General features: G+C 45.0%; 1 protein-coding gene across 1 annotated transcript in view; it reads right to left on the bottom strand.

The window, feature by feature from the left end:
- Window positions 1–25580, bottom strand: part of LOC121291345 (electrogenic sodium bicarbonate cotransporter 1-like) — a 193240-nt gene extending 167660 nt beyond the window's left edge. Inside the window, exons 1-3 of the mRNA XM_041212447.1 lie at window positions 25466–25580; window positions 11052–11125; window positions 6082–6264 (exon numbers count right to left, since the gene is read on the bottom strand). Coding sequence (XP_041068381.1) covers window positions 6082–6264; window positions 11052–11124 — 256 coding nt within the window. The 5' untranslated portion in view covers window position 11125; window positions 25466–25580. The remainder of the gene's footprint in view (window positions 1–6081; window positions 6265–11051; window positions 11126–25465) is intronic.
- Between the last annotated feature and the right edge of the window lie 379 nt (window positions 25581–25959).

Raw genomic sequence — 25959 nt, 5'->3', positions numbered from 1 at the left:
AGCAGCTCTACTACCTCTGTAATTTCCTCCAGTCCTACAACCCTCTGAGATCTCTGCAGTCCTCCAACTCTAGCCTCTTACACATTACCCCACATGGACTGCAGCGGTTCAAGAAGGCAGCTCACCACCACCTTCTCAAGGGCAATTAGGGATGGGCAATAAATGCTGGCCCAGCCAGTGATGTCCACATACCGTGAATGAATAGAAAGCAAAATTACCAATGTTTATTGAGCCATTGACAGGTGTGCTTTCAGCTATCTGCACTCGGGGGTTCTCTCCCTAAGCCGTTCTCTCCTCCTATAAGATCCTCCTTAAAACCAACCTCTTTGACCAAGCTTTTGGTCAGCAGTCCAATTATCTCGTTACATGGCTCGTGTCAAATGTGATTTGATAATTGCTGCTTGGAGTGTTTGAATATGTTAAAGGCACTACATAAATGCAAGTGTGTGCACAGAGTTTTCAATCTGCATTCTATTCTACAATAAATACTATAATATCAAACCACTGCGATATCCTAAAATGTTTCACAACCAATAAATTATTTTGAAAGTGCAGTCATTATCCTTATGAAAGCAAAGTGAACTGTGCAGTATAACTGTCTGTCCCAGAGCTCAGGGATGAAGAATTGCTTCGTTGTTCTGCATAAAACACAACATTCTGCACTTTCTGATGTGCTTCTGAAGCAGACTTTGCAGAATGTCCCATTTTTCAATCCCTGCTCCAAGCTGAGGCAGCTGATGTCAGCCAGAGTGTAGGAGCAGTTCTGCAGTTAGATGGAAAGCTGGGGCCAGGGAGTAGGGGGATTAAATCTCTGTGTTTCGCTATCCCTCCATGCAAAGTGCAAATGGGGGGGGGGGAGTGGGGTGGGGGGGGTGGGGGTGGAGGGTAAGGGAGAGACCTAACACAACCCCCCACTCCACCAAGAATGATTAATTATTGAATCACATCTGTACCACTTGGAATTGTTGAATGAGATAGCACAGGAGGCCATTCAGCCTTCCACACCTGTGCTTAAAAAAAACACAATAGGAACAAGGTGGGGGCCTGAAGCTTCAGTGGCTAACTGGAACTGCAAGGCCGAGCCCAGTGACACATTCTCCCCAACCGCCCCCCCCCACCGATGGAGCCAGACACTACACCCCCCCCCGCACCCCCCCCCACCCCCCAACACCGTACAACCCTAACACACCAAAACATGAACAAGAATCTTCAGGAAGCACGCGGGACAATAATGAGGAAACATTCCATTTTGGGGAAAAAACAGATCCCTGACTGACCCCAACAATGGTAGCATTCAAGTAGCCAACGTATCCCATCATAAATTAGCATCTTCAAAGGAAGTGAGAAAAAGGAATAATTCTGTACAAAGCAGAGAGAACCCCAAGCTATCTTTTTTTTTATATTCTTTCCCAGGATGTGGGCATTGCTGGTTTGGTTAGCATTTTTATTACCCATCTGTAATTGCCCTTGAGAAGGTGGTGGTGAGCTGCCTTCTTGAACCGCTGCAGACCATGTGGTGTAGGTACACCTAGAGTGCTGTTAGGGTGGGAGTTCCAGGATTGGGACCCAGCGACAGTGAAGGAACGGCGATATATTTCCAAGTCAGGATGGTGAGTGGCTTGGAGGGGAACTTCCAGGTGGTGGTGTTCCCTTCTATTTGCTGCCCTTGTCCTTCTAGATGGTAGAGGTTGCGGGTCAGGAAGGTGCTATTGAAGAACACTTTCAGCAATGTAATACAACCCCATCAAGACTCTGAAGGCTCAAAGTCTCTTTCACACTCATCAAGACAAATAACTGCAAGAATCTGTCATCACTGGTGCACATTTCTCTGTTGAATAGATTTTATTGATTTAAGTAGCTGCTTCGCTACTGGGAGCACACATCTGACTGTACTGTAGTTAAATTTGCAGACGATACAAAGATAGATATGAAACTAAGTTGTGAGGAGGATACAAAGGGTCTTTAAAGAGATATAGATAGATTAACTGAGTGGGCAAAAATTTGGTAGATGGAGTATAATGTGAGAATATGTGAACTTGTTCACTTTGGCAGGAAGAATAGAAAAGCAGAATATTATTTAAATAGAGAGAGACTGCAGAATGCTGCGGTACAGCGGGATCTGGGTGTCTTTGTACATGAATCACAAAAAGTTATACTAAGTAATTAGGAATGCAAATGGAAAGTTGGCCTTTATTGCAATGGGATGGAGTATAAAAGTAGGGAAGTCTTGCTACAACTCTACAGATCATTGGACTGTACCTGGAGTACTGTGTACAGTTTTGATCTCCTTACTTAAGAAGGGATATATTTTCATTGGAAACCATTCAGAGAAGGTTTACCAGGCCAAGTTTGAGGATGAAAGTGTGGAAATGTTGAGCAAGTTGGGCTATACTCATTTTCGACAGGGTAGATGCTGAGAGGATGTTTCCCCTCATGGGCTTCTAAAAATAGGGGACACTGTAAGTCCATTTTGTATTCACAGATGGAAATGAGGAGGAATTTCTAACAGAGGGTCGTTAGTCCGTGGAATTCTCTTCCCCAAAGAGCAGTGGAGGCTGGGTCATTGAAAATGTTCAAGGCTGAGTTAGACAGATTTTTGGTCTAAAAGCGAGTCAAGGGTTATGGGGGGGCAGACAGGAGAGTAGAGTTAAGGCAACAATCAGCTCAGTCATGATCTTACTAAAAACCAGAACAGGGTCAAGGATCCAAATGGCCTACTTCTGCTCCTATTTCAAATGATCTTATGATCAGAAACCCAGGAACAATGGCCCCAAATTCCCAATAAGGTGGTCCCACTTCACAAAACTCTGAAGCAAGCCTGAAAATTATGGGCAGAATTTTACATTCAGCGTGTGGGTGCCTGCCTGACACGCTGGGATGTAAAATGACATGTGATGACATAGGGCGTGCGTCCCGACATCATCGTGAGGTCACGCGATATTTGGTTTGGCGGGCAGGTGCCAGAGTCGGCTGCGCACCCGCCGATAATTGATAGGCCGATTAAAGCCATTAACCAGGTAATTAACCTGAATTTTACACTGCCCGTCCAGCCTGAGGGTTGGCGGACCGGTGGACAGGTCAATCGGCCTTTACGTTTTTTAGGAAACCTCATCCACGAGCGGGATGAGGCTTCCTGAAGCTAATAAAAATGAAATAAAAACTTCCTTTGAAGAAGAAAAATAGGTCCCATCTCATGTGGTCACAGTCGCATGGGGGGACACGTTTCATTAAATTTTTCATGCATTTGTTTATTTTTTTTAAAAAGCCGCTTCAGTCTCCCTGTGGCAGCTCCACGCCTCAGGGAGATTGAAGCACTTTTCCGTGCACACGCGCGAAATAGCGCTGGACCCAACTCTCCCTCCTCTCACCCCCCCCCCCCGCCACCACCCACCTCCCCACCCCGTCAGCACAGGTAGCGCTCAGCACCACCACTCGCGATCCATGCAGGGCGGGCCTTATTTGGCCCAACCGACCGCGCAAACTCGTGGTGTGGAGCCGATTGCGGGCGGTGGTCAGCTCCGTCCCCGCCCCCGGCCGGTCCCGCCCACTCCTGCCAAGCACCCACCCCGCAACAAATGGAAAATCCTGGCCTATGTATTGAGACTGTTGCCTCTTATAAAAGGATGTGAACACAAAATGGACTTCAGCAAAGAATTAACAGAGCTTAGCTAATTATAACCGCGGTACTAGCACAGGCTCACAGATGTACAGATTAAAGTGTGCTGGTCATTCACTTGGTGAGGTTGGGTTCTATTGTGAGCCCATCAAGTTAATAAGACCATGGTGACCCCATGTCTCTAATGTACATTCTGTGAAATACTTAAAAAGATATTTAAAACCCTACCCCAAAGACACAATTATTGTTGTTTTCAAACAAACCCACAGACTGTTGCATTGTTCTGGCCTCTGTGTTACAAAAGGATATCAAGCCAATGGAGAAAATGCAAAAAAGATTTACAAGGATGATACCAGATCTGAGTTGGGCACAAACGTCAAGAAAGATAGAAACAGGCCAAGGCTCTTTTCTCTAGAAAAAGGAGTTGACTGAGTGGTCAACCAAACAGAGGCCTTTAAAATTAGGAAAGGGTTTGATAGGGTAGGCGGAGACAAAATATTTCCCACCTATGCTACAAATTCAGCCCTTCCTCAAAAACTGAGCAATGAAGAAAAGAGTGAGAAAGAGGACAATTAAACGTACCGATTATAAAATTATCCAGTTAGTAAAGTTGAACAAACTTGGCACGTTCAACATCAGTTTCAATTGTAACCAGGCCTTAGGTTTCAAAAAGAAAATCTTTCCTTTTTACTGATCAACCATTGAGTTTCCATGGAGATGTCCAACAAACAACTATTTTGACACAATCACATAAAAAGGCCCAATAGAAGGATCCGTTTGTGGAGGGAGGAGTCGGTGGTGGTGGGGACGGGTAGAGAGTGTGGAGTACATTGGCTCTGAAGGAGAAAACTGAAACTCATGACCCTCCCAGTGAAATTTTACTTGAAGTCACAGCAGCCACTAGGTAGAACCAAAGTTTTATTCTTCTGGCAAACCTGGTTAACATGGAAAATAAAACCCAGAGTCCAGAGTTTCAGGGAAAATGAAGTAGTAGCTTCCTGGAGTAAAACACTGGGAGTAATACTAATGATCAAAGTGGTAAACTCTCTCCACTTGTAACTCTTTTGAGTCAATCAAATAAACTAAATTAACAAAATTGGGGACAAATTAAAAAGCAGCCTCTTAAAGGTAAACTGCAAAAACAAAGGCAAAATTTAAAGGAAACTTATGCAAATCAGTTGGCATTAAACTTGAGCTCTGCCCAACCCTTGCTGGTATCACGAACGATCTGATCACTGCTATTGCTCAGCACATTCAAGCGTGTCAACTCTAAGGCCCACAATAGGAATTCCCTCCCTAAACCCTTTATGCCTCTCTCTCCCCCTTTCAAAACCTCCTCCATAAAACCTAACTCTTTGCCCAGTTCTGTCCAATAACGAAATGCCTTGGGAGACATTTTCCAACATTAAAGGTGCTATATGAATGAAAGTTGTTGTTGTTGCTGCTGTTAGCTCCTCCCCATGCCCCCCTGCCCACCACCCCCCTCACAAGATGTAATAGAGCCAGTGGTAGTCAAGGCACAATCTGCAAACCTTAAGGTTAAAGATGAATGCAGATCTTCATGTTACACCCTGGGGCCTCCAACACTCCTTTTGCAAGACACATTAGCCCACTTGATAGAATCCAACACCTTAAACATTCACTCCCTCCACCACTGACACACAGTAGCAGCTGGGTGTACCATCTACAAGATGCACTGCAGCAGCTCACCTAGGCTCCTTCGACAGCATCTTCCAAACCCACAATCTCCACCACCTAGAAGGACAAGGGCAGCAGACACAGGGGAACTCACCACCCGCAAGTTCCCCTCCAAGCCACTCACCATCCTGATTTGGAAATATATCGGCCGTTCCTTCACTGTCGCTAGGTCAATATCCTGGAACTCCCTCCCTAACAGCACTGTGGGTGTACCTATACCACATGGACTGCAGCGGTTCAAGAGGCGACTCACCACCACCTTCTCAAGGGCAATTAGGGATGGGCAAAAAATGCTGGCCCAGCCAGCGATGCCTGCACTCCATGAAAGAATAGTGAAAAAAATTAAAGGAAAGCTCATGGACTTGACTCACTGAAGTGATCACACAATCATTTATAGGAACAGAGGAGCAGGAGTAGGCATTCAGCCTGTAGAGCCTGCTCCACCATTCAATTTGATCATGGTTGATCATATACCTCAATATCACTTTCCTGCACTATCTCAATATTACTCGAGTCCTTTTGATCTCTAAGGCAAGTACAATTGGCCTTGCCCTTTCTTTACACTCCCAGCTAATTTAATGCAGTTGCTTCTGATTTGTTGGGACTTTAGTGCCAATTTTGACATGTTTTAGTACGATAAGACCATATGCGTGTTTACAATATTAATGATATCCCTCCTCCCCTAGGACACACAAGGGAGGTTCTTACACCTTAAAGCTGATGTGTGCTGAGTGGTTTGTGGATGTATGGATTATTATGATACTCACTGAGTGGTTTAAAGAGACTCCCATTCGTCTGGTCGTCGTTGTTCTCGGTATCTGAACGATCAGAGGCCTCAGCTGTCTTTTCCCGCTCCTTGTTCTTTTCCTTTGTCCCTGCTCGCCTCCGGTGACGTCTCCTTCTTCGGTAACTCTTTGGAACATGAACCCCAATATAAACAGTGTGATGGCCTGAAAAGAAATTCACAAAAGGTTAACCAGCTTCTATAAGACACTCAGTATTCCTGCATGCACTGTTCTTGTACAGCTCTACTCATTCAACACCAACTTTGTATGAGTCAAATACATGAACAGAAGGAGGCCATTCAGCCCCTTCAGCCTGTTCCGCCATTCAATTAGTTCATGATTGATCTGCATCAACCCACCTTGGTTCTGTAACCCTTAATACACTTACCCAACAAAAATCTATCACTTACAGTTTTGAAATTTCCAATCGACTCCTGGCTCATCAGCTTTTTTTACAGGGAGAGAATTCCAGATTTTCACTATCCTTTAAGTGAAGAAGTATTTGGTGATATCACTCCAATATGGCCTCACATTAACTTTAAGGTTCTATCAGCTTGTTCTGGATTCCCTCCACCAGAGGAAATCGTTTCTTTCTATTTATTGAATCCTTTAACTATAGGAATACAGGACCAGAAGTAAGTCATTTGGCCCTTTGAACCTGCTCCACCATTTGATTTGATCATAGCTGATCATCCACTTCAATGCCTTTATCCCCACACTACCCCCATGTCCCTTTACATCATTGACATTTAGAAATCTGTCAATTTCTACTTTAAACATAATCAATGACTGAGCTCCCTCAGCCTCTGGAGTAGAAAATTCCAAAGATTCACAACCCTCTGAGTAAAGAAATTTCTCCTCATCTCGGTCCTAAGTGGCTTCCCCCTTATTTTGAAATTGTGTTCTAGACTCCCCAACCATGGGAAACATTTTACCTGCATCTACCCTGTCTACTCCTTTAAGTATTTTCAGTTCTGTTGAAGGGTCAGGAGGACTCGAAACGTCAACTGTGCTCTTCTCCGCCGATGCTGCCAGACCTGCTGAGTTTTTCCAGGTATTTCTGTTTCTGCTTTTGTTTTGGATTTCCAGCATCCGCAGTTTTTTGTTTTTACCTTTAAGTATTTTGTAGGTTTCAATTAGATCGTCTCTCATTCTTCGAAACTCTAAAGGAGACAGGCCCAGTTCCCCCAATCTCTCTAAAGGACTGTCCTGCCTTCCTGGGATTATGTTAAACACCATTGATTAGGTCACCATCTTAACCTTCTACACTCAGGGAATTACAAGCCTAATTTCTGCAACCTGTCCTCATAATTTAACCCCTTTAATCCCGGTATCATTCTGGTGAATCTGTGTTGTATCCCCTCCAAGGCCAATATGTCTTGCCTGAGGTGCAGTACCCTGTATTGGAGTGTTACTCCAAGCGAGGTCCAACCACTGTTTTATATAATTAAATGGAAGAGAGAATGATGACACATGTAAATAGCCATAGTGGAACACTGCTTACATCATTGGAGATGAGGGATCAGTTGCCAAATTAACACTGACAAAACCCAGCTCTACCTCTCCTCTGCCACCTCCTCAATCCCACCTACCTAACTCCTCAAGCCCACCTACCTAACTCCTCAATCCCACCTACCTAAAGCTGCCATCTGAATGGGTTGAAATTTCTCTTGGATTAATGTCATCCAAACCAAACCCACAGACAGTAATGCCCACCAGCTACAGTGTGCCTCTGACCACAGGTTCTTCAGCCTCCCTGACTGTCAACTCAGGCTTAATCAAGGGGTACAGAACCCCAGAATAATCATCAACCCATAACAGGGCTTGTTTCCTCAAATCCAGGCCATATCTTCACCTCCACCATATTATCTACCTCTGCCACATTGTCCACATCCACTTGCATATCTCCTCCTAATATGCCAAAATCTTAGGGCTGGAATTTCGCTACTGGGGCAGGAAACTTAAGTTGAAGAAGTCATAAGGACTCAAAACATTAACTCTGTTTCTCTCACCACAGATGCTGTCAGACCTGTTGAGTTTTTCCAGCATTTTCTGTTTTTAATTTCAGATTTCCAACATCTGCAGTGTTTTGCTTTTACTAAAGTGAGGAAGTTGTGCTAAACCTTTATAAAACACAGGTCAGGTGCCAGTTAGAGGATTGTGTCCAATTCTGGGCTCCACACTTTAGGAGGGATGTCAAGGCCTTGGACAGGGTGCTGAGGGGATTTACTAGAATGGGACCAGGGGTGAGGGACTTCAGTTGTACAAAGAGACTGAAGAAGCTGGGATTGTTCTCCTTGAATCAGGGGAGGTTTAAAAGAGATTTAATGGGGTGTTCAAAGCCATGAAGGGTAGTGATTGATTAAATATTGAGCTACTGTTTCCACTGACTGGAGGGTCAGCAACCACAGGTCACAGATTTTTAAAAATTGGCAGAAGGACCAGAGGCAGAGATAGGATAATCTTTTTTTACACAGCGAGTTGTTGTGATCTGGAATGTGCTGCCCGAAAGGTGGGTGGAAGCAGATTCAATAATAACATTCAAAAGGGGAATTGGAGAAACACCTTAGAAAAAAAAACTGCAGGTCTCTGGGAAAAAAACAGGGGGAGTGGAGCTAATTGGATTCTTTCAAAGAGGGAGCACATCCACAATTTGGCCTCTTTCTATGCTGTTTAATTCCAAAACAATGCCTAGGGTTCTGTACCTAATCTGAATGCCCAGAGAAACTCATTGTCATGGTTACAATGAACTAGATGATGATGATGTTGTGGTCCATGTTATAATTGCTGTCAAATCCATGGAACAGAAATACTCCTGATATCCCACTGCTGTAACCCTGGGTATAAGCATGTTCAAATCATGGCTGGGAGTTCAGGTTGCCAACCCTCCTGAATTGTCCTGGAGCCTCTAGCATTGAAAAATTAATCACTTGGCCAATGTGCTGAACAAAACACCCAGAAGGAAAATCAAAAGGACATTACATCAATTTTTTTGGTGATTATTTTTGTTTATTAGCTCTAAAAACATTGCACATGCACTGGGAGAAGAAAAGTTGTTGGACCGAGCAGGGCCGGTGGACATGTGAGATCATGTAGTGATACCTCCAGGAATACACCCAAACCAAGGTGACGACTAAATAGGAGTCTGTGCCCATTTTGCTGCAAGAAATATTGGCCTTGATACCAAGGAGTGCTGCTCCCTCAGACCTTACAGTCAAATGCCTGGCCTCCCACAGCCCCCAATCTCCCTGATTCCTCGATTGTGGCATGGACCGTTCCTCCCCACCAACACCTCCCCTACCCATCCACCACCCCCCCCCCCTCCCCCCACTACCCCCCCAAATTTACTCTGAACAGTGACCGTTAACTGGGCAGATTCTCAGTGCTTCAGAGTTTTTTCCGCATGTGTTCCTCACGTGCACACATGGAGCCAATATGACAAGTAGTTGAGGTGCAGCTTGGTCACGCTCTAATTGAATGGTAGAACAGGTGCAAAGGGCTGAATGGCCTCCTCCTTTTCTTATTGTTTCTACTTCCAAACCCTAGTAATTCCTCCATCTTGCAATTTCACTTTTCAGGTCCCAAGTAACTTAAAATTAGAATCCTGCAAGTTTGATGTTTTTAAATGATGAAGAGATTTTGATAGGGTAGGCAGGGAGAAGATGTTTCCACTCATGGGAGAGACCAGAACTACAGTTTATAACTATAAGATAGTCCCTAACAAATCCAATAAGGAACTCAGGAGAAACTTCTTTACCCAGAGAGTGGCGAGAATGCGGAGTTCGCTATCACAGGGAGTGGCTGAAGTGAATAGTTTAAGGGGAAGCTCGATAAACATATGAGGAAGAAAGGAATAGAAGAATATGATGATAGGGTGAGGTGAGTAGGGGTGTGAGGAGGCTCTTGTGGAGCATAAACACCAGGATGGACCAGTGGGGCCGAATGGCCTGTTTCTGTGCTGTAATTCCCATGTAATAAGAAAGTCTTTATTATCCTGCTGCGGATCACGGATAGATGCCCTAGACTTATAAACACACCTCCCAGGACACCACATGTTGTTTACGTAATGCAGCACATAGTGCAAGAGGATTAATGTACTGTGTACTAACCCAAAACACTTCTAATCACTGTTCAAGCAGCCAAACATGCAATATAATGTCTGTGTGGGTAGAGGCAGCGAGTGCCAGATATTAAAATAGCAAAAGAGTGAGTGATGATTTGAGTAATGAAAAGTCCTGGATTAGTTAATGAGTTCTGATATAACCAGGTATCATCTAGCGCCTGCTGATCTACTTTGGCTCCCACTCTGGGAACACCTTAAACTTAAAATTCTCATCCTCAAACCTCAAAAATCTCCATGGTTTTATACCCTCCTTGTCTCTGTAACCTCCCCCGGCGCTACAATCCTTTAATATCTCTGCACTCCTCCAATTCTAGTGTCTTGTGTATCCCCAGTTTTCCATCACTCTACCATCGGTGGCTGTGCCTTCAGCTGCCTGCACTCTAAGGACTAGAAGTCCCTCCCTAAACCTCTCCGCCTCTCACCCCTCCTTTACACCTACTCCTTTGACCAAGCTTCTGTCTCTTTATGTGGCTCAGTGTCAAATTTTGTTTGATAATCACTCCTGTGATGCTCCCAGGGACATTAACAACTGTATACAAATGCAAATTGCTGTTGAATATTACTGAAATGTAGCAAACTTGTTTATCAACTGAAAGTGAGACTCAATGGGTTTGTATCAAATGCTTTGTACTCACTGGTCAGTTTACTTCAGGAGCAATTGCTAGTCTACATGTCTAAAGAGAGAAAGAATTTGCATTTCTATCGCAGTTTTCACCACCTCAGAACATCTCAGAATACTTGTGAAAAATAGTCATCGTTGTAGCAATAAAATCCACCATTGGCTGCCTGTTGCAAGTGAGTGAACAGAAAGGAACTTTTATTTACATACCCTCTACTTCCTCTTCATCACAGACATGCTTGATGAAGGAGGCTCCTCTATCCAGCACAGCCTCATCTTCCATTCTGTAGTAATAGAAGAGGAAGAAAGATTGGTTGCATTTTTCCTTAGGTGTGCTGTCTGCACTAAATGTTGCCTTGGGGTCTGGCAGCATGCAAACCCTTAATCATTATTTTCTCTTGACAGTAAAGTTATTGGTCAATCTCACGACTGTAACCTCCACATCGTTGGAAACTATGTCCTTGAAAGGACTGCTGTCCTGCATGGTATAAGCAAGCTAATCCAAGCAGGCTCATTTAAGGCAGATTGAGTTTGACATGTTGGGATGTGACAGGGTTGGGCTGAAAACGCAGTTGTGGTCAAGGGGAGACATAGCAGGCTGGGCAAGTCTGAAAAAAAAGAGTTTCCATAGGTCAAGACAGGATTCAAGTGGCCAGGGAAGAAATGCAGTGACTTCATCGCCTCCCAAAGCAAAGTGAGTAAATCACGTGTTTACTGGCACAAGTAGCCATGATCGCAAGATTATCCCTGACCATTAGCGAGAAAGCCTCTAGTGCATAGACACTTCAGAGGTGGGTTTCTGATCAAAACAAGACTTACATTTATATAGCGTTATCCACAACCACCAGACGTGGAAAAGAATTTTACAGCCAATGAGGTGCTTTGTGAATTGCAATCACATTTGTAACACTGCAGCCAATACGTGTTCAGCAAACTCCCATATAGGCAGTAACGTGATAATGATCATATAATCTGGTTTTAATGATACTGATTGAGGAATAAATATTGGCCAGGACACCAGGGACAACTCTCCTGCTCTTCTTCACAATAGCGTCATGAGATCGTTTGCATCCACCCGAGCAGGCAGATGGGACCTTAGTTGACAGTCAGCACATCTGGCAGTGCAGCACTCTCTCAATCCTGCAGTGGAATGTCAGCCTTGAGTTTTGTGCTTGAGCCCTAGAGAGAGGCTTGAACCTGGAACCTTGTGATTCAGAGGTTAGAGAGCTAGCAAGTGACTCATGACTTACACAAAGTTAATAATGAAACCCAACCAATTACAGGATACTACATGGCAAAAATAGAGAGGAATTGTTACAATATCGTCCAGAAACAACAGACAAACACATTATCACAAATGTCAAAATAACATCACAATCATATGTTTTCACGGCAAACACTTGTGGGTGGGGGGAGGGGGGGTGGGGGGGCGGGATTGCTGGTGGGGGGTGGGGGTGGGGTGGGGGGGTGAACAATGTATAAAATTTTATCCAAGATCCAGTCATTTTCAACTATCTCAAGGTGTCAGATCTCAGTAATTTCTGGTTTTGGATTGATCCCAATCAACTTTTCAACCTTTCAGGCTCTTGTCCACCATCTACAAGGCAGGAGTGTAATGGAATACTCCCCACTTGCCTGGATGAGTGCAGCTCCCACAACATTCAAGAAAATTGACACCATCCAGGACAAAGCAGCCCACTTGATTGGCACCACATCCACAAACACTCACTCCCTCCACCACCGATGCACAATAGCAGCAGTGTGTACCATCTACAAAAGATGCACTGCAGGAATTCACCAAGGTTCCTTCGACAGCACCTTCCAAACCCATGACCACTACCATCTAGAAGGACAAGAGCAGCAACACCACCAGCTGGAAGTTCCCCTCTGAGTCACTCACCATCCTGACTTGGAAATATATCGCTGTTCATTCACTGTTGCTGGGTCAAAATCCTGGAATTCCCTCCCTAACAGCACTGTGGATGTACCTACACCACATGAACTGCAGCGGTTCAAAAAGGCAGCTCACCACCACCATCTCAAAGGCAATTAGGGATGGGCAATAAATGCGGGCCCAGCCAGCGACACCCACATCCCATGAATAAATTTTTAAAAAGAACAAGAAATCTTAACAAATAAGGATTCCAAATGCAAAGGGAACTAAATTATTCAGACTTTGGAAGGGAGATGAGGCTGACATTTCTACAGCACTTTGTAGGATGTCCCAAAGCCCTTAACAGCCAATGAAATATATTTTTGAAGAGTAGTCACCGTCTTAATGTAGGGGAGCATGGCAGCCAATTTGCTCGTAGGAAGGTCCCATAAACAGCACTGGAATAATTAATCAGATAACCAGGTTTTTTTTTACTGACGTTGGTTGAGGGATGAATATTAGTGAAGTGGTGGGGGGAGAGCCTGTTTCATCAGTAATGTAACTTTGATGGTCATTATTTTGAGCCTCCTCCAGTAACTCCTTATATGAATAGGCAGGGTGATCACTCAGGGTCTGGTGTAACAAGGGCAGAGTTGGCACACATTAAGACACTGATTAAATCATACATCACAGAAGGAGGCTATTTGGCCCATTGTTCCTGTGCCAGCTCTTTAAAAGAGCTACCCAATTAGTCCCACTTCCCTTGCTCTTTCCCCTTAGCACTGTAAAGGTTTCCCCTTTAACTACTTATTCAATTCTTTTTGCAAAGCTACTATTGAATCTGCTTCTACCACTCTACCAGGTAGCACATTCCCAATGATAACTTTCAAGTGCGTAAACAATTCTTTTAATCTGTCTCTGGTTCATTTGCCAATTTTCTTCAATCTTTGTTTTCTCAACTCTCCCCTACCAGTGGAAACATTTTCTCCTTATTTACTCGATCAAAATTCCTCATAATTTTGAACACCTCTATTAAATCTCCCCCCGATCTTCTCTGCTTTAAGGAGTACAATCCCAGCTTCTCTAGTCTCTCTGGATAACTGGTCCCTCATCCCCGGAATCATTCTAGTAAATGTCCTCTCGGGTGGTACCCGGAGCTGGACACAGTGTTTCAGCTGGAACTGAACCAGTAATTTATCCCAATATCAGATAAATCTATAACATGTTAAAGGTTGTCCCTGTGCACGTATTTCCTGTCTATAAAACCTTAAGCCCTGTTGCCAGATTTTGGTCAGATTTTTGTGTCAATCAACACTCAGGTGATAAAAAGACCACGGCCTGAGTTTTTCCCGTGTCAGGTGGTCTCAGCGGGAGCGGCTGGGGAGCTGACCACCGCCCGTGATTGGCTCCACACCACGATTACACACGGGTGGACCAATTAAGGCCCGCCCTGCGTGGATCTTGAGCGGCAGCGCTGAGCGCTACCTGTGCTGTGTGGTGGGGGGGGGGGGAGGGGAGGAGGGAGAGCTGGGCCTGGCACGCAGTTCATGCATGTGCGCAAAAGAGCACGTCAATATCCCTGGGGCACGGAGCTGCCTCAGGGAGATTGAAGCACATTTAAAAAAAATAAATAAAGACATTACAAACTTAATGAAGCATGTCCCCTCACGTGACTGTGTCGCATGAGATGGGACATGTTTTTAACGTCAAAAGAAAGTTTTTGTTTAATTTGTATTAGCTTTAGGAAACCTTATCCTGCCCGTGGACGAAGTTTCCTGAGAAATGTAAAGGCCGTTTGGCCTTTTCGCCTGCCCGACAGCCGTTAGGTTGGACGGGATTCGTTAATGGTCTCAATAGGCCTTTCAGTTATTGGCGGGCGCGTGGCCAACTCTGGCGCGCGCTCTCGCCGACTGAAATATCGCAAGACAGCGCAATGAGGTCAGGATGCGTGCCCAGCGTCATCGCGTCTCATTTAACGTTCAGGGTGTCGGGGGGGAGGGGGGTGTGCCCACACGCGGAAGGTCAAACTCTGGCCCATGTGAACCTGTCACTCTGGTGTGGTGCTGCCTCTGGTCATTGGCCTGCGCTGCAGTGGACATCTCACACTATAACTAACTCTATTTCCCAAACTGCAGATGTTTAGTGATTTCATTATGAACAATACATAAAATCAAAGTCTTCCTGAAGAATAAGAACAGAATGCTTACTTCCACATCTCTAATTGCCTGGTTTAATCACCCTCTTATGTAGGTTTTGAAGGGCCTGGACAGGGTAGACACTGAGGCCGAGATGTTCAGATCCCGCCAATGGCGTGAGTGGGACAGAAAATTTGGAGAGGAAGCCAAACGTCCATTGACTTTGGACAGGAATTAAATCCCAGCCAGAGGGGTTAATGCTTCTGGCTGGGGAATGTAGAACACAAAGGCACAGCCTCAGGATAAGGGGTCAACCTTTAGGACTGAGATGAGGGGCAATTTCTTCAACCAGAGGGTTGTGGATGCTCCTTTGTTGAGTACATTCAAGGCTGAGATAGTTAAATCTTTGATCTCACAGGGAACTGAGATGCCCGGGGAACTGGTGGGAAAGGGGGATTGAGGTAAGAGAGCAGCCTTGATTGTACTGAATGTTAAAGCAGGTTTGGGGGGGCCTATATAGTCCATTCTTACTCTTATAAAAACTTAAGAGCATAAGAAATAGGAGCAGGATTAGACCATTCAGCCCCTCAAACACCTGCTCCATTTGAAGATTACAAATCGATCCAAACTCTCAATCTGAGATATCTAGATTCCCTTAACGGCATTTGGGCTAAGTAGATTAGGGAGAATGGAATGGAAGGATATGTTGCTGGGATGAGGTGTAGCAAGGTGGGAGGAAGCTCAAGGGGAGCATAAGCCCCAGCACCAGCCTGTTGTTCTGAATGACCTTGTGTGAGCCGCAATGTCTATGTAATGCTAAAGGAGATTCTATGCAGTTCAGTGCAGGATACACGATCTCCAGACACCTGTCGCCAAGATTAAAAATATATTAGCAAACATCTGACTTTTCACAATAGATCGTTTGTGCCTCAGTGTGACTCCAAGAACGTTCTTTATTTGGTAATGAACTATCTCAAGGAAAGTTCTCGGATTATATTAAAACTTTTAAAAAAGGAATAAAAGTATGAGGTTTACTTGACTAATATCTGGACTGGGAGGCTCACCTTATGAGGAAAGGTCGGAGAGGCTAGGCTTGTATCCACTGGAGTTTAGAAGAGTAAGAGGTGACTTAATTGAAACATATAAGACCCTGAGGGGTCTTGACAGGGTGGATGGGGAGAGGATGTTTCCTCTTGTGGGAGAATCTAGAACTAGGGGTCACTGTTTAAAAACAAGGGGTCGCTCATTTAAGACGGAGATGAGGAGAATTTTTTTTCTTTCTGAGGTTTGTGAGTCTTTAGAACTCTCTTCCTCAAAAGGCAGTAGAAGCAGAGTCTTTGAATATTTTTAAGGCAGAGCTAGATGAATTCATGATTAACAAGGGGGTGAAGGGGTAATGGGAGTAGGTGGGAATGTGGGGTTGAGGTTAAAATCAGATCAGCCGTGATCTTATTGAATGGTGGAGCAGGCTCGAGGGGCCAAATAGCCTACTGTTCCTAATTGGTATGTTTGTACCCATGCTTGTATGTATGAATCAGACTCATAGTCCAATCTCAGTCTGCTTCAAATAATTAAATACAGAATAATTGACAGCTGGGAGTGCGTTCAGTGTTGTAATTTAATTGAAGTGTTCAAATGATGTCTTAAATTTATGACAGCCAAGCTCTGGCAGTTTATAACTGACATCTGAAATCCAGTCACTCCAGCCTGTCTCTTAGTTTTCTAAATACTTTGCATTTTGACTGCCTATGGTGATTAATTTCCCTCTCAATCACATGTGGAAACTGCGCTGCTGTAAGTGATTGCGATTGTTTTTACACGGATAATGGACTCTGTAGATTGCTTGCTATAGTTTGCTGTTCAAATAGACTCTGTAGATCGTTTGCTGTTTAAATAGGCTATGTTGAATGAATACTTTATTGACTTTAAATAGACAGTTTGCTGTAAATCCTGCTGCATGTTACGCTTTTCCTTAAACTGACCACCACAGGGCTGTCAACAGATACACTATTGCATTTCACACACTAGTCTTATTCTTGTTGAAATCTGGTTTGAATTGAAAGCAGCAGTCAGTGCAGGAACACAATGACAGTGAATTGCCCAGACTTCAAGTTACCAATCCTGGTTAAATGTGGTCCTGGAGGCTTTGCCATATGACCTCTTGCCTCCAATAGCTCCCCACCACCACACACTCCCACAATTAGTCCAATCCTCACAGTTCCTGCAGCCTATTGGATACCAAATCGACCTGTCATTGCCCAATTGACTGATCAACTCAGCTGTGACTCAGTGGGTTGCACTGACACCTGAGTCATATGGTTATGGGTTTAAATCCCACTCCAAGGCTTGAGAACAAAAATCAAGGTTGACACTCAAGTGCAGTACTGAGGGAGTGCTGCACTGTTAAAGATACCTATGTTTGGGATAAGATATTAAACCAAAGCCCTTTCTGCCCTCTTAAGTGAATGCAAAGGATTTCATGACACTATGTTGAAGAAGAGCAGGGGAGTTCTCCCGGGTGCGCTAGTCAATATTTATCTCTCAATCAAACCCACAGAAACAATCATTATCACATTGCTGTTTGTGGGAGCTTGCTGTGCACAAATTGGCTGCCATGTTTCCTACATTACAACAATAACAACGTAACAAAAAGTACTTCACTGGCTGTAAAGGGGTGCGTGTGCAATGTGCTATATAAATGTATGTCTTTCTTTTTAATTTCTGTAGGTGCCAGACCAGACTTGGAGACTTAGCAACCCTACCAATCTCACTGGCATCTGACAGTCATGCCAAAAGGTTAAAGATGAATTGGCATTACATCACGTTTAGAAAGTCCAGTTAATTGTTGGATAGTTTTATTGGCAGATTTGGACGAAGTGACTAAAAGGCAGGCTGACTAATAACCTTGCATCAGCATTTTTAGATCAATTACAAAGCTATTAACAGCGTGTGTCATGATTTTAGAGTGTGTTATAGCCTCAGAAGTTGGGCATTCAAGCTTATTGCCTCTGCAGGCTCTATAGGTGAGTGTAATCAGACTCCGGGATCACTCAGAAGAATGTGCAGCACACATGAGGGGGCCATTCAGCCCATCATACCTATGCTGGCTCTTTTGAAAGAGTTATCAAATTAGTTCCACTCTCCCTGCTCTTTCCCCATAGCCTTGCAAATTTCTCCTTTTTAAGTATATATCCAATATCCTTCTGAAAGTTTAAATCTGCTTGCACCACCCTTTCAGACAGTGCACCCCAGATTGCTGTGTAAGAAACGTTTCTCCTCACTTACACTCTGGTTCTTTTGACAATTATTCTACATTCGTGTCCTATGGTTACTGACCCTAGAGCCAGTGGAAGCAGTTTCTTTTCTTATCTACATAATCAAGAACTTTCAGCACAGATACTTTCTGGGATGGTGACTGAATTGCGCACATACACGTTCTTTCATTTCACCTGTTGTAAAACTCACTTTATCACTTTGTTAACATTTTGAACCCTGCTTAATATCAGATGGTAAAAATAAAATTAAGCACTCTGGCCTTGAAGCTACGCTGTGAAAAGATTAGCTTAACAAATTCGTATCAAATTTGTTAAGCCCGTGCTGTCGTGTGTGACACCCACAACTGGCGCTGTCAATTCCTGAAGGGAAATCTCCCAGGTTCACAGGAATTAGCCGCTGTTTTTAGTGACTCTTCAAAGCTGGTCTTACCCAGTTTCAGCAGTTTTATATTGGTCTGCAGCTGGCTTTCTAATACTGGGATCTCGGGACATGACTGCACTCGTGGGGATCTCCCGATATAAAAATCAGCAAACATCTGTCAAAATAGCAGACTAAGGAATGTATTAAAATGTTCCTGTTGCAATCCTTCAGCTGAGCAAATTCAAGGCCAGTCTGTCCTCGCTTCTACCAACAGCTGTAATTTCACAGTAAAGTGTTTATGTTTCCTTGCTTTCTCGTATGAGCCACCATACTCTCTCTCTCTCTCTCTCTCACACACACACAATATAGAATTACATGGAACTTACAACACAGAAATAAGATATTCTAGAAACAGACCATTCGGCCCAACAGGTCTATCCTGGTGTTTATTCTCCACATGAGCCTCCTCCTGCCTTTCCTCATCTCTTCCTTTCAACATATCTTTGTCTTGGTTTTGTTCCGTCTCTCTCCCCCTCTATTTCTCTCACTCTGCCTCTCCCCCTATTTCACTTCCTCTCTCCAATTCACCCACTCTTCAACTCTCTGCCTCTCTCTCACTCTGTTTTTCTCTTTTTGTCTCTTCTTTCTCTCTCTCAGTTTCTCCTGTGCTGCCAGCCTGCAATCTCTGCCCAGATTCCCTCAACATCAGATAGAATGGCAACTCTCCTAAGGGCACAAGTCACATTTGCTGAAATGTATTTGGCCATGTTGTCTTGGTTCCTCATGGTTTGATCTATCCCTGGTCTCAGTAATCACAAACCTGAAGTTTGAATGGAAAGTCAGAGTGTAAAAGCAGTGTCTGGATAGAGAACGAACTCCCATCCACTTTGCAGTAAAGAAATATTTATACACTGGCACTATATCATCGCCAGCATTACATGAGCTCAAAGTTAACTGCAGTATTAATAATATTGCACAACAATGTGTCTTTATACAGCACCATTAACATAGTAAAATGTCCCAAGATGTTTCACAGGAGCATGATCAAAAAAAATGTGACACTGAGATGTTAGGACAGTGACCAAAAGTTTTGGTCAAAGAGGTAGGATCTAAGGTGTGTATTAAAGGTGAAGAGAGAGGCAGAGAGGTTGTGGGAGAGGATTCTAGAGTTGGAGCCTTAGCAAATGAAGGCATGGCCGCCAATGGTGGAGTGATTAAAAATCAGACATGCTCTAGAGGCCAAAATTGGAGGAGCGCAGAGATCTCGGAAAAGATTTCGGAGGTAGGGAGGGGTGAGGCCATAGATGGGATTGAAGACAAGGATGAGAATTTTAAAATCAAGACATTGTTTAACTTGGAGGCAGTGTAGCTCAGCAAGCACAGGAGTGGTGGGTGAACAGGACTTGGTGAGAGTTACGGCGTGGGCAAAGGAGTTTCAGATAGGCTCACAGTTACAGAGGGTAGAACCTGGGACCCAGTCAGGGACTGAACTTAATGGAGCTCACCAGAGCAGGCTGGGTGACTGATGGGCCTGCATAACCACAGTGGTGGTCAAGCATCTCATTGCTGCTATTGGGAAAACTGGCCCCCATTGAGTCAGCAGCGGGAGTGGCCTGATGCAGGGAACCCACCCGCTGCCTAATTAGGCTCATTAATGAGCCAATAAAAGGTCATTATCTCTGAGCCCATCCAGGATTTAGTGGTAATTTAGGAATTTTCCCCCAACTTCTCATGGGTTTCCTGAAGGCCGCCCAACAAACCATATTGGGGTTGACAGTGGATGCCTGGGGCTGTGGGGGGATGGGGGGTTGCAATGAGGGTGGTGGGGGTGGGGAGTGTACCTCTTTCAAAGGCACTTAGTGCCTGATCGGGGTTCCCAGCATCGGGAATTGGGGATGCCCATTGAGAGCAGACCCCCATTGGGTTCTCCAACTGGTGGGACCCACATTGGGAGCACCAAATCCAGCTAAGAACACACCAATCGAGAAGTAAGAAAAGACGTAGAGGAGGGCTATAGCAGTGGATGAGTTGAGGCAGGAGCAGACCTGGGCCATGTTATGAAGGTGGAACCAGGCAGTCTCCGTGATGTCACTGATACATGGTTGGACTCACATCTCAGCATCGAGTAGGAAAACATGAATTACAGAAAGTCTGGTTCAACTTCAGACAAATGCCAGAGAGGGGAATGGAACAGGTAGTTAGGGGGCCAAAGACATTGGCTTCAGTCTTCCCAATATTTATTTAGAGGAAATTTATGCCCATCCAATGGTGGACTACGACATAGTTTTAATATAATTATAACATAAATTAAAGAAGAGCATGAAATAAATCATGATAAACATTGTGCTGAAATAATGCATAATTATAAAAAACTACAGTACAATGAATAAATCCTAATAAATGACTTGTATAATACAAGGACAGGCCTTCATTCCTTTCCTTCTGGGCATCCCACCCCAAACTGCAGAACAAATACAAACAAAATAAAAAGAATACCAAACACCAAGACTCACCTCGCACAATCCAAAAACACTTTCTAAAATCTCAAGAAACATCGACAAGAGAGAGAGGGAGGGAGAGGAGGAGGAGGCCTCACAAAACTGACTGACATCTTCTCCCTGTGTTCCTGTGCAACTGCCCTGTCTAATCCAGTCTGTCTGTCTGTCTGATTGGATCTATCTATAGAACTGGATTAAAGAAAGAAAGGACTTGCATTTCTATAGCACCTTTCACAGCCTCAGGACATCGCAAATTGCTTCAAAGCCAACGAAGCTCTTTTTGACGCTTTGTAGGAAATGCGGCAGCCAATTTGCGCACAGCAAGATTCCATAAACAGCAACACAGGACAGGATTTTATGTCCCATGGGCGGGCGCATTGCCCGACCCGATTGGGTGCAAAATAGCGTGGGATGATGCCGGGCGAGTATCCCGATGTCATGGCGCAGTTGCGCGATATTTCGGTTGGCGGGTATGCGTGAGTGTCGGCAGCACGCCCACCGACAATTAAGAGGCCTGTTAAGGCCATTAATCAATTCTTAAAAGCGCTTTCTCGCTGCCCCGCCCAACCTTACAGATGGCAGGCAGTTCAATCGGCCAGGCGGCCTTTGGATATTTTAGGGAGGGATGAGGTTTTCGACAGTAATTTAAAAAAATAAAAATAAAATAACAATGCCTATGTTCATGTCGGCGATTCCTATGTGGGGACATTTTTTTTTAACGGTTTTTCAAAGGCTTTATTTTTGGTTTTAAAATACCTCAGCTTCCTGAGGGAGCTCCCTGCTTTCAGGAGCTTTCAATGCGCGCTCCACCACGCATGCACAGACCTTTTGCGCTCACCCTCCCCCTGCTGCAACTTTCACGCTGGCTGGCTGTTAATTGGTCAGTCGGCGTGGAATCGCGGACGGGGGCCGATCGCAGTTGGCGGGCTATTTCCCGGCCTATCCTGGGCCTGCCCACTGTGCCCACCCGACCACCCGAAAATCCCGCCCATGATAATAACCACAAGTATGTTCTAGGTGTCTGGCGAGGGATAAATATTGGCGCACGTCATCAGGGAGAACGACTTCAAAGAAAGAACAGGTGAGTTATTCACGATGTCTTGGCCAATATTTATCCCTCCACCAATATCATGAAAACATATTATCTGGTCATTCTCACATTGATGTTTTTTTTGGGATCTTGCTGTGTGCAAACTAGCTGCTGCATTTCCTACATTACAACAGTAATCTGCAAACTGCTTGCCCGCAACAGGAGAGCTGACATTGAAGCAGGCGAAACCAGGGAACTCTGCAGGAGTGGCATGCGTAGTGGTCATGGGCATCAGTGGGGTATTTACGGTGAGATGGTGGGGACTGAGTGTTCTGTATGTTTGTGTTTAGGGAGTTATTGAAGTACAGTATGTGGAGGCAGATAATATAAGAGAGACTCGATGTATGTACACCACAACTATAATAAAGAACCTGCATTTCTATTGTACCTTTCACAACCTCAGGATGTTCCAAAAGATTTCTACAGCCAATCAAGTTCTTTTTAAGGCGTAGCCTTTGTTGTGATGTAGGAAAAGCAGCAGCCAATTTGTGCACAGCAAGCTCCCACAAACACTAATGTGATAATTACCAGACAATGTGTTTTATGATGTTTGTTGAAGGATAAATATTGTCCAGGACATCGGGAAGAACTGCCCCTGCTCTTCCGTTTGCAAGCCCTTTATAAAATTTAAAGCCATATCTTCATGAATTTCATTATAGCTCAAGTTACAGGTACTAACAGAGCTTGGTCTTCTGGCTTAGGACTTACCCACCCGTGAGGTAAGAGCACTAAGGACAGCCCTTTGTTAACCTCCATAATTTAATCAGGACAAGCAGTAAGTGACATGAGCACAGGCAGCACTGAGCTATCTGCACTCCCTCACAGACTAGTCAGGACCATATGTAGGCCATCCAGACTGACACTCTCAGTGCCAGTACTGAGGAAGTGCTGCACTGTCATCAGTCCCTCAGTCACTATCTTTTGGATGAAAGGCGTACAGCCTTTGGTTAAACCAAAGCTCCGTCTGCTCTCTCGTGCGAATGTAAAAATTCCAATGGCCATGTTACAAGGAAGAGCAGAAACTTTCTTCAGAAGTGACCTGGCCAACATTTATCCCTCAAGCAACATCATTAAAAAAAGATTATCTGATCATTTGCTATTTGTGAAAACTTGCTCTGCACAAATTGGCTGCCAGGTTTCCCATCTTATAGCAATGATACACTTTAAAAGGTGCTCTGAGGTGTTCCAAGGTCACAAAAGACGCTATATAAATGAACATCCTGTAGTCCTGGGGAAGGGAGAGGCAGGGTCAGTATTTGGAACTGGTGAACGGTGGTCACACTTTAAATGTAGAGAGGTAAAGTGGGGCGGAGTGGAGGGAGGACAGAGGGGCGCGCTGGAGCTGGGACACCTTGTGGGGAATGAAGATTTAAGGTTCCAGGTTTAGTCAAACTGATTGACACCACAGCGCACAAGACTGACAAACTGAATTGATGAACAGGTCGGGAATCTCACTCTCTTCACCTGTCCCAGAGACATGGTGAAAGAAAAGAACTAGCAATTATCCAGTACCTGTCCTGACCGCAGGGTATCTCAAAGTGCCTTGCAGCCAATGAAGTGTTTGTTGCAGAGAAATAATGTCAGAAACACAGCTGCCAACAACAAGCTACCCACAAACTGCAATGTGATAATGACCAGATAATCTGCATCAGTGACGTAGGCTGGGAGTTATATTAGCCCAGCAGAGAACTGCCCCAGTCTCCTTCCAGTGGTGCCTGGGGAATCTACTGCATCCACCTGAGAGGGTAGATGGTTTAAAGTCTCATCTGAAAGACGGCATCTCTGACAGTGCAGCGCTCCCTCAGTACCGACCCTCGACAGTGCAGCACTCCCTCAGTACTGACCCTCTGACAGTGCAGCACACCCTCAGTACTGACCCTCTGACAATGCAGCACTCCCTCAGTACTGACCCTCTGACAGTGCAACACTCCCTCAGTACCGACCCTCCGACAGTGCAGCGCTCCCTCAGTACTGACCCTCTGACAGTGCAGCGCTCCCTCAGTACTGACCCTCTGACAGTGCAACACTCCCTCAGTACCGACCCTCCGACAGTGCAGCACTCCCTCAGTACTGACCCTCTGACAGTGCAGCGCTCCCTCAGTACTGACCCTCTGACAGTGCAGCACTCCCTCAGTACCGACCCTCCGACAGTGCAGCACTCCCTCAGTACTGACCCTCTGACAGTGCAGCGCTCCCTCAGGACTGACCCTCCGGCAGTGCAGCACTCCCTCACTACTGCACTAAAGTGCCAACATTGATTTTTTGCAGCAGTCTCTCGAGTGGGGTTTGAACCCACAACATTCTGACTCAGAGGTGGCTGAGTGCTACCCCACTCGGTCCAGGTTGACACCAGCGCTGAAAACAGCCGGACGCCTCAATCCCATCAATTCACACACAGGCCAAAACTTTTTAAAAATCTGTCCGCGCGATGTGGATGGACGGGCAGACGGGCTGAGGGGATGGAGCCGGTCCCCAGTCTGTTCCTCATCTCATCCAGACCAACATGATATCGTGGACAAGCTGCAGAAACACGTGGCGTCTCAACAAACACAACACAATCCATTGGGGGCAGAGGGAGTTGGGCTTGTTTTAAAACTAAAGGCAGAAAAACGAAACAAAAAACACACGCACACACATGGGGAGGGATGCGAACTTCTAACTTTACTTAACCCGATTTCCAAATTCTGCTCCCCTCTCCCCCATTACCCGGGAAACGAGACAGCCGCTGGGATCAGACACAAAAGGCATCGTGCTCTGCAAATCCTCTTTGTCCTCAAAGAGAACAGGGAAATGTTTCTAGAAAAGCAGTCAGCTGGCACTTTCTGGGTGATTTGTCCCACTGCCTGACACATGGCATTCAGACACACACACACACAGCACACTCACTACACACACACACACACACACAGCACACTCACTACACACACACACACTCACACAGCACACTCACTACACACACACACACACACACAGCACACTCACTACACACACACACACACTCAACTGTCTGTCACACACTTACAGATAACCCTCACACTCATTTACACTACACACACAACACAAACAATTCACATACACACACCACACAAACACACAGCCCTCACACACTCATTTACATTACACACATACACACACAATTCACATACACACACAACTCACACAGACACAGCCCTCACACACTCATTTACACTACACACACAACACACACACAATTCACATACGCACACAACCCTCACACACTAACTTACACTGCACACACACAACGCTCACACGATTCACGCACACTAAACATTCATACACACAGACAATGCTTACACACACAATTCATCCACTCGCTGGTGTTTTAACGCTGCAGAAAACAATTAATAGCCCAAACTTCACCTCTTGCTCACCTCCGAGTTGTGTCCCCAGGCTCCAGCCTCCAGCAGCTCCCCAAGTGCTTCTGCAGAGTCGGTGGGTCAGGATTCAGTCTTCGCTTTCTGTCTATTTCTGTCTCCGGACTCCTCTGTCACTACATGCGGCCGGAGCTGTAATATACACAAGAGGGGAATTTCCTCTCTCTCTCTCTCTCTCTCCTTCTCTGTGTCTCTGTCCTTTCACAGCCTCGGATAGTTCTTGACTCAGACTGAAATTAGCTATCCGGAGTCAGAGAGTGTGTGTGTGTGTGTGTGTGTGTCTCTCTCGCTGCATCCCAAGTTACTCACAGAGCAATTTGACTTTCCATATTTAAAGAGTCAATGTTCGATCACGTCACTGAGCGAAGTAGGAGGCAAGATCTTAAAGGGTTCAAAGTGCCCCTTAAAGGGACTTTAGCCCTACTCTGACGATCAGTTTTCCTTTTGAAATTGGACTGATTTTAACTCGTTTCATCTCAGGAACACTCAGA

Source organism: Carcharodon carcharias, chromosome 1 (genome assembly GCF_017639515.1).
Source record: "Carcharodon carcharias isolate sCarCar2 chromosome 1, sCarCar2.pri, whole genome shotgun sequence".
Taxonomy (NCBI): Eukaryota; Metazoa; Chordata; class Chondrichthyes; order Lamniformes; family Lamnidae; genus Carcharodon; species Carcharodon carcharias.
This window is presented reverse-complemented; position numbering and strand designations above follow the sequence as displayed.